Source organism: Chlorocebus sabaeus, chromosome 17 (assembly GCF_047675955.1).
Source record: "Chlorocebus sabaeus isolate Y175 chromosome 17, mChlSab1.0.hap1, whole genome shotgun sequence".
Taxonomy (NCBI): domain Eukaryota; kingdom Metazoa; phylum Chordata; class Mammalia; order Primates; family Cercopithecidae; genus Chlorocebus; species Chlorocebus sabaeus.
The window spans coordinates 52433093-52446256 of NC_132920.1; the positions used below are offsets into that span (position 1 = coordinate 52433093).

The window sequence follows — 13164 nt, forward strand, 5'->3', positions numbered from 1 at the left end:
ACTTATTTTTATATCATCAGTTTATAACTTACTCTAAAAAGCTCTAAGAAAGATGATCATTGTTAACTTTCAATTATTTAGGTATTTTTAGAAAGCCAAGGAATTGAATTAAATCCACCAGAGAAGATGGCTCTTGATCCTTACACTGAACTCCGAAAACAGCCTCTTCGTAAGTATGTCACCCCATCAGACTTTGATCAACTCAAGCAATTTCTCACCTTTGACAAACAGGTAAGTGACAGAGGAACTGCAGTAGGCTTACTTATTTCCAAATGTGACCTATACTTATTGGCAAAAGGTTTGGGTAGCTGTATTGGTAACTATTTTGAAACATTACAGCTATAATTGAACTGTTCGGACACAGTACTGTCTTTCTGCTTTCATCAAGGATTACAGGTACAGGAATGCCTACATTTCATATGGAGATCCAAAGAAGATTGTGAGTTGCGGAGTTGTTTTGTGAATCCCACCAAACATTTAAATCTCAAAACAATTCCTGAGCTACATCTGCTTCCCACCTTACGTTTCCAATTGACAATTTCTTTCCCTTAAAATGAGCTAATTTCATAGACTCCTTTGGGAAACCATAAATCGATTATTGGGAAATTTCAAAAATATGCATATATGTAGGTTCTAATGTTAAAATGTTTAATTTCACAGAAACCCCACTACAGATGCTTCGTTGTTAAATGTTATATTAATATTGGAGTCCAGAATGTTCTGAGCATTTTCCAACTCCGTTCCAACTTTCCTAATCCTCTCCCTTGTGAGCTGATGTGTATAAGCAGATTTAAATCCTTTCCTTTCTGTACTAAAGGGAGAGAGAAAAGGAAGAGATCACCCTCAGTGCTTCTTTGCTGTTCCTTTTCTTTAGACATTTAACCCCTTTTAGTTCAGAAAATGTAAACTAGCACTAGTATGGTCTTTTAAGGATTTTATTCATATCAGTCATATATCTGTTATTATTTTGTATTTAAAGATTGTGTTTATTCCCATGATTTGAAGAAGCCTAGCAAAAAAAAAAAAAAAAAAATTGTGTTTATATTATTGCTAGAAGATATGTGTTGATGGAACCAGAAAAAGACTGGTTAATAAATAAAAAATTTTTCTATACTAATTATATATATACTATATTCACATATACCTTTATTAATATTTATAAACCACTATGTAAATAACTTCATTGCTCTTTTAATTTAGCTTCTCTTTCACTGACTAATATTTTGGATCAAAGTGAGCTCTTCTTTTCTGGCACAAACTTATAATCCTATTATTTATTTATTTCCGGCTGCTGACATATGGTACATAATTTCAGATGTTTTAGTATCTTTGATGAATATTTCTTTTTTTTTCTCAATTTACCCCATCTGAAATTACTTCATAGTCTTTCCAGCTAATCTTTTCATCATTGATACATAATTGCCAAAGTAGTCAAGTTGAACTCCCTACTTTTAAGATTCTTGAGTCACTACTTTGGATTCTTCAAAGGTCCTTCGATTTTATGCGATCTGGGATGATACAGACAGCATGTATGGTGAATGTCGGACCTACATCATTCATTACTATCTTATGGATGATACGGTGGAAATTCGAGAGGTCCACGAACGGAATGATGGAAGAGATCCTTTCCCACTCCTAATGAACCGCCAGCGTATGCCCAAAGTTTTAGTGGAAAATGCAAGTATGTTTGATTCAGTTTATTCTCTGTTACTTGGGATATTTTTAGGTTCTTAAAGGAATTAATCAGTATCCATAATTCATTCATACTTGGAAGCCTCTAGCTATTTTTGCTTAGATGCTCAGAAAATGGCTTCCCACAGCTTTCCTCCTTTACTTGCCCCTTGGTCCAGGCATGTCCCCAAGACAGTCTGGTACCCAGGTCAAGGAAACAAAACCAAAACAACAGGGTTTATTTAAAGTGCAGTAGAGCAAGGTTTCTGAACTGAAATGATTTAATATTAGATTTTTAATGCATTTTTCAAACAGGCTTGTTTTCATTCAAGGATGTGAATGAAAGCTTAGCTTTTCTTTATATGCTTTCCTAACTTTGCTTCTCATTTCAACTACCTCCTAAACAGGAAGTTTCTTTTTTTTTTTTTTTTAATTTAGTTATTATTATTATACTTTAAGTTGTAGGGTACATGTGCATAACGTGCAGGTTTGTTACATATGTATACTTGTGCCATGTTGGTGTGCTGCACCCATCAACTCGTCATTTACATCAGGTATAACTCCCAATGCAATCCCTCCCCCCTCCCCCCTCCCCATGATAGGCCCCGGTGTGTGATGTTCCCCTTCCCGAGTCCAAGTGATCTCATTGTTCAGTTCCCACCTACGAGTGAGAACATGCGGTGTTTGGTTTTCTGTTCTTGTGATAGTTTGCTAAGAATGATGGTTTCCAGCTGCATCCATGTCCCTACAAAGGACACAAACTCATCCTTTTTTATGGCTGCATAGTATTCCATGGTGTATATGTGCCACATTTTGTACCATATGACCCAGCCATCCCATTACTGGGTATATACCCAAAGGATTATAAATTATGCTACTATAAAGACACATGCACACGTATGTTTATTGCAGCACTATTCACAATAGCAAAGACTTGGAATCAACCCAAATGTCCATCAGTGACAGATTGGATTAAACAGGAAGTTTCTATGTGGTTTAACTTGAGATTGGAAAAGGCATGTCTGTGACTCATAGAGGTGAGGTCCATTGTGTCAAACCCAGCTCATTATTTGCAGTTTAAAATTACTTAGCATGGGCTGGGCACAATGGCACACTCCTGTAATCCCAGCACTTTAGGAGACTGAGGTGGGTGGATTGCTCGAGCCCAAGAGTTTGAGACCAGCCTGGGCAATGTGATGAAAACCCATCTCTACAAAAAATACAAAAATTAGCCATGCTTGGTGCTGCACACCTATATTCCCACCTACTTGGGAGGCTGAGCTGGTAGGATCATCTGAGCCTGGGAGGTCGAGGCTGCGATGCGCTGTGATTGTGCTGCTGCACTTCAGCCTGGGCAACAGAGTGGGACCCTATCTCAAGAAAAAGAAAAAAAGTTACCTACTATGTTTGAGAGTGGCAGTGCAACAAAATGGCAGCAGATATCTGCTGTTCACTAGTTCCTGGGATGAGTAGGCTTGCTTTAGTTATTGTTCTAGTAGTTTTTACATTTCTCTTAGAATAAAGTCATCTTGGTCACATGTAATGACTGACAACTCTCATGTTTGGGTGGCTGACAATTCTGTAAATGTGTTCATTGATTTTTTTTCTTTTTACTATATTTGTTGGGAATTAGGATATAAGAAATTTCAGGTATTGGGGCCGGGCACGGTGGCTCACTCCTGTAATCCCAGCACTTTGGGAGGCTGAGGTGGGTGGATCGTGAGGTCAGGAGATCGAGACCATTCTAGCTAACATGGTGAAACTCCATCTCTACTAAAAATACAAAAAATTAGCTGGGCGTGGTGGTGGGCGCCTGTAGTCCCAGCTACTCAGGAGGCTGAAGCAGGAGAATTGTTTGAACCTGGGAAGTGGAGGTTGCAGTGAGCCAAGATTGTGCCACTGCACTCCAGCCTGGGCAACAGAGCGAGACTCTGTCTCAAAAAAAAAAAAAAAAAAAAAAAAAATAGGAAAGAAAGGAAAAGAAATTTCAGGTATTGAGCAAGAAGTTTATCTACATTAGAGGTTATAAATAAACGTGTAGTCTGAGGCTAAATTCAACCTGTCCACGTGTATTGCTTCTCTTGCACAGTGCTTTTTACATAAAAAATGCATTGTTATTTGTGGGCAAGGAGTTGGAGGTTCCCATCATTGAAAGAATGGATAAGCAAAATGTAGTGAAGGTACATTTTGATTAATATACAGTAGTTAGAAGCAGTAAACAAGATGTTCCCAGAAAGCAAGTAGATCTTAAAACATAGTGCTGTGTAGGAAAAATACATAAAATTAGATATATAATGCTATAACACATGCAAAACACAGTACACATAGGACACATTCAGTCACATAGCTGCATTAGAATGATTGCATGTGAGGGGAGGAGAATGAGATTGGGGAAAAGGATAAAAGGGAGTGAAAATTGTCATCATTTTAGAATTAGGAAAGTTTATATTATATATATATTAAATGAAAATAACTGCTAATTCAACTTGTATGCTCAAGTAGAAACAACTGGATCTGTGCCCTAGTTCAACACAGTTTGGTTTCTACCTACTGTACATATTCTTATAATCAGTTCTCTATAGAACCGTCTTAGAGTTCAGTGACAATGGGACTAATATACTAATTTTGGCCTTTCAGAATGGTTAAACAAGCCTGAAATCCATACAGTTCGGAGCTAACAAACATTAGATTTACAATAGATAAAGAAAATAAATAGGAATATATTCAAGGTGGCATGAAAAGTCTCACTGAAACTAAATCCCTTTAAATGACAGATTCCAGGTTTGTCTCTGCCTTATCAATGTGACCTATATTGAAAACTTAATATATAATTATCCTCTTCTATAATTTCCCAATTAAAAATTTTTATCAAAGTTGCATGGAGAGGCAACCTGGTGACATATATAGGGTTCTTTTCAAAAGTAGGAAACGCTGGGTGCTGTGGCTCATGCCTATAATCCCATCACTTTGGGAGGCCAAGGCAGGAGGATCACCTGAGGTCAGGAGTTCGAGACCAGTTTGGCCAACATGATGAAACCCTGTCTCTACTAAAAAATACAAAAGTTACCTGGGCATGGTGGGAGGTGCCTGTAGTCCCAGATACTTGGGAGGCTGAGGCAGGAGAATTGCTTGAACCCAGGAGACAGAGGCTGCAGTGAGCGGAGACTGTGCCACTTCACTCCAGCCTGGGCAACAGAGCAAGACTCCATCTCAAAGAAAGAAAAAAAAAGTATCAGTCATGAGGTACAGAAAAGGCTATGTTTCCATCAGCTACATAATTCCTTTAACTAGAACGGTAGTGTTAAAAGAATGATGTCTAACTGACTCTCAAAGGCATTTATCCAATGGGTGATTTTTATTAAATTCAATTAAACAAGAGGTAAGTAACTTCTATGGGAACCATTTCACATGCTATGTATTATGGAGGACAAAATGTAACTCCCATTCCTAGAATCCTATCTTTCAGTCATTTCTAGTATCATTAAGAAGACAAGGCATATAAAATACATAAAGCTATTAAGTAATAACATGAGTATACCAGATTATCTGATTATGTAATTAGTTAAGTCATGCAGACAGAGGTCAGAAGGAGAAAGGTGTGGGCCTGAAAAACTAAAGAAGTCTTTGTCAAAGTGCTGGGATTGGACCCAGATTTAGAATGGCAGAGAACAAAGGGCACACTGGAAAGAAGAACAAGAACAAAGGTTGGGAATTAGGAACAAGTATGGCATGTTTGGGGGCGTCCAAGAGATGGTGGCTAGGCAGAGTTTGTGTTAGACAGTAATAGGAAATTGTGGGAGTAACTTTCAAAAGTCCTCTCAACCAGGGCCTCCTGTTAAGTAGCTAAGATGAATCAAAATTATATATTTATAATGGATGGAGTTAAAATATCAGAAATTCTGGAAGTTATTTCTTTGTCAAGGACAATTGCAGATTACCAATAGGTGGCAGGTAATGTCAAAATGGGACATTTTTTGGCTTACCAAAAGCTTTTTATTCAGCTCTTGAACTCAAGGAACCAGGTTCTGAAAGTCTAAATATGTCGGTTATCCTTCAGAGTGGCTTTCATTGTTTGATCTTGCCCTTGCCTGTTAGGTGAATCTTGAACACCCCTTGGACCTTTAGTGTTCCAGAAAGTTGAATGTTTTTCCTCACTTTCTGTGCGTCTTTATTGGCTCACTCAGTCATTCAAATAATATTAATCGAACATCCATATAGATGAAGGAAACACCATGCTAGGCAATGGAGATCTGAAACTACTATAAGCCCCATATCTCAAAGACTTTACAATCTGATGAGATCAACATACAGATCAATGAAATAGAACACATTGTCCAGAAATAGATGCACACATATGAGGTCATTTGATTTTTGACAAAGGTAAAAAAGCAAGTAGGTGGAGAAATGATTGTCTTTTTAACAAAATGTGCTAGAACAATTCAATAGCCATATGCAAAAGTAAATAAATGAATAAACATCAACCCTTACCTCACCATACATAAAAGTTAACCCCAAATGGATCGTAGACCTGGGCGACAGAATGAGACCCTGTCTCAGAACAGGGGGAAAAAAAAGCAAATGTAATCAAAACAAAAATTGACAATTGGGACCTAATTAAACTAAAGAGCTTCTGCATAGCAAAAGAAACTATCAACAGAGGAAACAGACAGCCTACAGAATGGGAAAAAATACTTGAAACAGTGCATTTGACAAATGTCTAATATCCAGAATCTATAAGGAACTTAAATCAACAAGAAAAAAAAACAAATAACCCCATTGAAAAGTAGGCAAAGGACATGAACAGACACTTCTCAAAAGAAAACATACAAATGGACAGCAAACATTTTAAAAATGCCCAACATCATTAATCATCATGGGATGCAATCATACCAGTCAGAATGGCTATTATTAATAAGTCAAAAAATAACAGATGTTGGCAGGGTTGCAGAGAAAAGGGAATGCTTATACACTGTAAACTAGTTCCGCCCCTGAGGAAAGCAGTTTGGAGATTTCTCCAAAAATAGAATTACACCAATCCCATTATTAGGTATATACCCAAAAGAAAATAAATTGTTCTATCCAAAAGATATTTGCACTATGGCCAGGCGTGGTGGCTCAAGCCTGTAATCCCAGCACGTTGGGAGGCCGAGACGGGCGGATCACGAGGTCAGGAGATCGAGACCATCCTGGCTAACATGGTGAAACCCCATCTCTACTAAAAAAAATACAAAAAACTAGCCGGGCGAGGTGGCGGGCGCCTGTAGTCCCAGCTACTCGGGAGGCTGAGGCAGGAGAATGGCGTAAACCCGGGAGGTGGAGCTTGCAGTGAGCTGAGATCCGGCCACTGCACTCCAGCCTGGGCGACAGAGCGAGACTCTGTCTCAAAAAAAAAAAAAAAAAAAAAAAAGATATTTGCACTCATGTTTATTGCAGCACTATTCACAATAGCAAAGACATGGAATCAACGCAGGTGCCCATCACTGGTGGATTGGATGAAGAAAATGTGTTAATGGTACATATACACCATGGAATACTACATGGCCATAAAAAATAAAATCATGTTCTTTGCAGCAATGTAGATGCAGGTAGAGGCCATTATACTAAGTGAATTAACACAGAAACAGAACATTGGGTACACATGGACACAAAGATAGGAGCAATGGACACGGGGGACTCCAAAAGGAAGAAGTAAGGGAGAGGGGCAAGGGTTGAAGAACTGCCTATCAGGTACTCTGTTCACTATTTGGGTGACAGGATCAATAGAAGCTCAAACTTCAGCATCATACAATATACCTGTGTAACCAACCTGCACATGTACCCCCTGAGTCTAAAATTTAAAAATAAATAAATAAATAACAAAAGTTTTGCTTTCCAAAAGACACTGTTAGGAAAGTGAAAGGAGAAGCTAAAGATTGGGAAAAATATTTGTAAAACATATTTTACAAGGTACTTGTCATAGGATATATAAAGTGGCTTTTAAAACTTAGTAAAACAACCCAAATAAAAAAATAGGTAAAGGATTAGAATAGATACCTCACCAAAAGCATGCAGGTATGACAAGTGGGCACACAAAAAGACATTTAGCATAGTTACTTATTAGAGAAATGAAAATTAAAACCATGTAAGATACTACTGTATACCTACTAGAATGTCCAAAATTAAAAAGACTGACCATACCAAGTGTTGACTATGATGTAAAGCAGCTGAAAATTTCATACACTGCTAGTGGAAGATAAACTGAAATAACCACTTTGAAAAATAGTTTGTTTTTTCAAATTGCATATATATCTACCACACAAACCAGCCATTCTTTTCTTGGGTATTTGCCAAGAGAAAGGAAAACATATGTCCACACAGAAACTTATGTGAATGTTTATGGCAGCTGTTTTTGTAATAGCCAAAAGTTGGAAAGAATGCAAATGTCTATCAACAGTTAGTGAATAAACAATTATTGTGTATCAGTACTTTGGAATACTACTGAAAATAAAACAATTATTGATGTATGAAACAACATGAATGAATCTCAAAGTAACTATGCTAAGAGAAAGAATTCAGACAAAAATACATGCCTTATAATTCCATTGTTGTAAAAGTATTGAAAACACAATATAAATAAGCAAAATAGATCAATGATTGCATGAGGATGGTGAGGAGAGTTAGATTATAAAAGGGCATGAGGAGCTTTTTGGATGTGATAGGTATGTTTATTATTTTGATTGTAATGATGGTTTCATGGGTAAATACATATGTCAAGCAACATCAAAATTGTATACTCTAAAAATGTGCAGCTTATTGTAGTCAATTACACCTCAGTAAAGTAGTAAAAATATAAATTCATATCTAGATATGTCATAGTCAAATGTAAGAACACTAGATTCAAAAAGATCATGAAAGCAGCTCCAAAGAAAAAGGGAACCCATACAGGATGGCAGTTAGAATGACAACTGACTTCCATAGCAACAGTGATTACCAAAAGACAGTGAAATAATATCTTCAGAATGCTGAGAAAAAATGGAATTTAATGCCTAGAGAAACTGTCTTTCAGGAAGAAGGTGAAATACATTTCCAGGCAAACAGATGTTACTAACAACAGACCCTTACTGGGAAAATTCTAGAGTATACTTCAAATGGAAAGAAAATGATTGCAGAAGTAAGGTCTAAGATACAAGAAGTCATGAATAAAGAAAATAGCAAAGTGTGGATAAATCTAAATAATTATTAACTATACAAATTAAAATAACAATATTGAATTTGTGAGAGTTAAAAATATCAAACTAGAACCAAAATGTATTACAGTAATAGCATAGGAAAGGGTGATAGGATTAAATATATAACAAGTTTTGAAAAATGTTGTTTTTTTAACTTTTATTTTAAGTTCAGGGGTACATGTGCAGGTTTGTTTTATAGGTGAGCTTGTGTTGTGGGGGTTTGTTGTACAGATTATTTTGTCTCCCAGGTGTTAAGCCTAGTACCCATCAGTTATTTTTCCTGATCTTCTCCCTCCTCCCACCCTTCACCCTCCAATAGACCCCAGTGTATATTGTTCCCTCTCATGTGTCCATGTGCTCTCATCATTTAGCTTTCACTTATGAGTGAGAACATGTGGTACTTGATTTTCTGTTCCTGCATTAGTTTGCTAAAGATAATGGCTTTCAGCTGCATCCATGTTCCTGCACAGGACATGATCTCATTCTTTTTTATGGCTGCATAGCATTCCATGGTGTATATATACCACATTGTCTTTATCCAATCTGTCACTGATGGGCATTTAGGTTGATTCTATGTCTTTGCTATGTGAATAGTGCTGCAGTGAACGTACACTTGCATTTCTTTATGATAGAATGATTTATCTTCCTTTGGGGATATACCCAGTAATGCGATTGCTGGGTCGAATGGGTAGTTCTGTTTTTAGGTCTTTGAGGAATCACCACACTGCTTTCCATGGTGGTTGAACTCATTTACACTCCCACCAACAATATATAAAACCGTTTTTAAAAACATACTTAAGGTATAGGCACGTATCTTTAAAAAGATAGACAAATAAGTATCAAAAGAAACTGATGAAGTATAAAAACTGATGAAGCTATATTAATATAATACAAATAGACATTTGGGCAAAAAGCTTTGATTGACATGAAGAGGATCATTACCTATTGCAAGAATATTTTATTTACTAGGAAAATATAATGATTCTAAACTTAAATGCAGTTAATAACATGGATTCAAAATATAGGAAAAATTCATAGCACCATTATTCAATGAGACTGGAAAAATACACCACAATAGTTTGAGCCATTAAAACATTTCTTTCAATAGTTATTATATCAAAAAGACAAACCAATAAACATATATAAAACTTGAATAACATAATTATTATTCATTTAATAAGTATGTATATACTTACCCAACACCTAGAAGATTATCATTCTTTTCAAACACAAATATCTGTAAAAATCAGTCTTAAGAATTTTTAAGGCTAGCTATTGTATACCATACTTTCTGATTTCAACAAAATTAAGTTAGAAGTCAGTTTTGGAAATATAACGTGAAAAAAACCATGTATTTGGAAATTGAAAAGCATATTTTCAAATAACCCATGAGTTAAAAAAAATATTGTCAGAAAATACCTAGAACTGAATGGTAGCAAAGACTCTTAAAACTCTAAAAAAAGAGGTACTTGGAGGAAAATATATAGCTTTAAATACTTACTAAGAAAGAAGAAAGATGGCAATAAGTTAGGCATATTTCTTAAAAAGTTAGAAATCTAAAGAATTTAAAAATTAAAATATTAAGAAATTAAAAGGAAGGAAATCATAAAATAAGAGTCTGAAAATAATGAAATTGAAAACAAAGGTAACAGAGAAGATTTGTCAAGTCAGAAGTCGTTTCCTTGAAAGGACTAATAAAATGACAAACTATAGACAAGATTTATGAAGGGATAAACAAAAGAAGACACATATACACAATATTAAAAATAAAAGAAGAGGCCAGGCACAGTGGCTCACACCTGTAATCCCAGCACTTTGGGAGGCCCAGGCAGGCGGATCACTTGAGGTCAGGAGTTGAGACCAGCCTGGCTAATGTGGTGAAACTCCATTTCTACTAAAAATGCAAAAATTAGCCCAGCGTGGTGGTGCGCACCTGTAGTCCTAGCTACTTGGGAGGCTGAGGCAGGAGAATCGTTTGAACCTGGAAGGCAGAGGTTACAGTGAGCCAAGATTGCGCCACTGCACTCCAGGCTGGGCAACAGAGCAAGACTCTGTCTCAAAAAAAAAAAAAAAAAAAAGAAGCATTCTTTAAAATGCCATAGCTATTAAACATAAAATAAAAGAATAATACAACTTTATGCCAATAAATTTAAAAACCTAGGTAAAATGAGCAGTTTTTTGTTTGTTTTTGTTTTTGAGACGGAGGCTCGATCTGTCGGACAGGCTGGAGTGCAGTGGCGTGATCTCGGCTTACTGCAAGCTCCGCCTCCTGGGTTCATGCCATTCTCCTGCCTCAGCCTCCCGAGTAGCTGGAACTACAGGCGCCCGCCACCACACCCAGCTAATTTTTTTTTTCTTTTGTATTTTTAGTAGAGACGGTGTTTCACTGTGTTATCCAGGATGGTTTTGATCTCTTGACCTCGTGATCCGCCCACCTCAGCCTCCCAAAGTGCTGGGATTACAGGCATGAGCCACCGCGCCCAGCCAAAATGAGCAGTTTTTAAAAAGTATAACTTGTTTATGAAGAAATAGAAAACCAAATATCTTCAACATTAAAGAAATAGATTTAGTTTACACATTTCCCACAAAAAAAGTCAGCAGATCCAGATTTTACAGAAGATTTTTGACAAATATTTAAAGAACAGATAATTCTAAGCTTAACACAAACCCTTTTAGAGAGAAGGAGAACTTCTTAATTCTTTCATTTAAAAAGGCCAGTGAAACCAAAGTCACCATGAGAAAGAAAAACTATAGTCATTCTCACTTAAGAAGATATATGCAAAATCCTAAACAAGATATCAGTAAACCAGATCCAGCATTATATGAAAAAATAATTTGTTGAGCAAACAAAGGCAGATGACTGGACAGCACACACACATATACCAGATCTGCTGGAATATTGTATACTAAGGGAAGTTCATATAGTCAGAAGCTGTGTCACCCATTGCCCATCACTTCCTGGGGAAGCTCAAAGGGAGGTAGTAGGGTTGGGAGCAGACATAGGGAGAAGGATCCCTTGGACTGTAGAGCTTTTATTAATAAGATGCATTATTAGGGAAATAGCAGGCCCTCCTTTGCCATGATCAAGGGCTGGAGTTCAAATTTTATGCCTGTTATAGCAGAAAGTTAGCCTTATTCCTGTTTTTCAATCTTAGTAATTACCAGTTAGGAGAACATCAGCGTACTTTTCATCCCCGTTGTGATCAGGGTTCTGTGCCAAAGCTTTGTGGTTACAACTATAGGATGTGGCACTCTACTAGAACTGATTGACTCTTAAGATTTCCTTGGATGCCAAGCTGCAGGTAATCAATCTTTTTTTTTTTTTTTTGGAGACGGAGTGTCACTCTGTCGCCAGACTGGAGGACAATCTCGGCTCACTGCAACCTCCGCCTCCCGGGTTCAAGCGATTCTCCTGCCTCAGCCTCCCAAGTAGCTGGGACTACAGGCGCCCGCCACCATGCCCGGCTAATTTTTTATATCTTTAGTAGAGACGGGATTTCACCATATTGGCCAGGATGGTCTCAATCTCTTGACCTCGTGATCCACCCACCTCGGCCTCCCAAAGTGCTGGGATTACAGGCGTGAGCCACCGCGCTTGGCCCAGGGAATCAATATTAAACAAGTTAATTCTTAGTTCTCATGAAACAGTAAGACAAGACTGGAATTATTTCACAAATGCAAGATTGATTCTACATTTGGAAATTATTTATTCCCACATGAATGGATTATTGTCATCATCTCATTGACTGTCCCTGCCTCCTATCTCCAGGACTAGCTTACAATGTCCTAATAGCAGTGATTACAACTGAAATGAAACCATTATTTATATAATTTTTTAGTATCTGTCTCCCTAAACAGAATATTTTCTCCATGAAGTCAGGAATTGTATCTACAGTGTTAATTATTGTAATCCCAGTATTTAGCAGTGCACCTAGTACATGATGGTCACTAGTAATTGTTGGATGAATGGATAAACGGGTAGGAAGTTGAGCTAAATGACTTCGATCTTTCCTAGACCTAAGACTTTATCCTTATAGAAGGACATTTGTTCTTTCCTCCTGTAGTGATTTCTTCTAAGCATTAATTTGCTAAAATTAGTGATTTGTAGTGATAGTTTGAGCTGAATATGGGAGAGAGACTTTACAAAAACTTTATTATGTATGTGTCCTATCAACAGATGGAAATACACAGCCATGTGTTCTAGTGGGAATGTAGGGGAGACCCTGACTCTTGACCAGAGCAAAAGACTGCACTCCCTCAGGTTCTCAAGTCTTTCTTGACCCAC

General features: G+C 37.1%; 1 protein-coding gene across 6 annotated transcripts in view; it reads left to right on the forward strand.

The window, feature by feature from the left end:
• The window catches only part of EFHC1 (EF-hand domain containing 1), a 73500-nt gene that overhangs the window by 32779 nt on the left and 27557 nt on the right, over nt 1–13164 (forward strand). For all 6 annotated transcript variants that reach the window (XM_007972258.3, XM_007972259.3, XM_073006060.1 and 3 more), the window contains 2 exons: nt 82–231; nt 1489–1681. In XM_007972258.3, coding sequence (XP_007970449.2) covers nt 82–231; nt 1489–1681 — 343 coding nt within the window. The remainder of the gene's footprint in view (nt 1–81; nt 232–1488; nt 1682–13164) is intronic.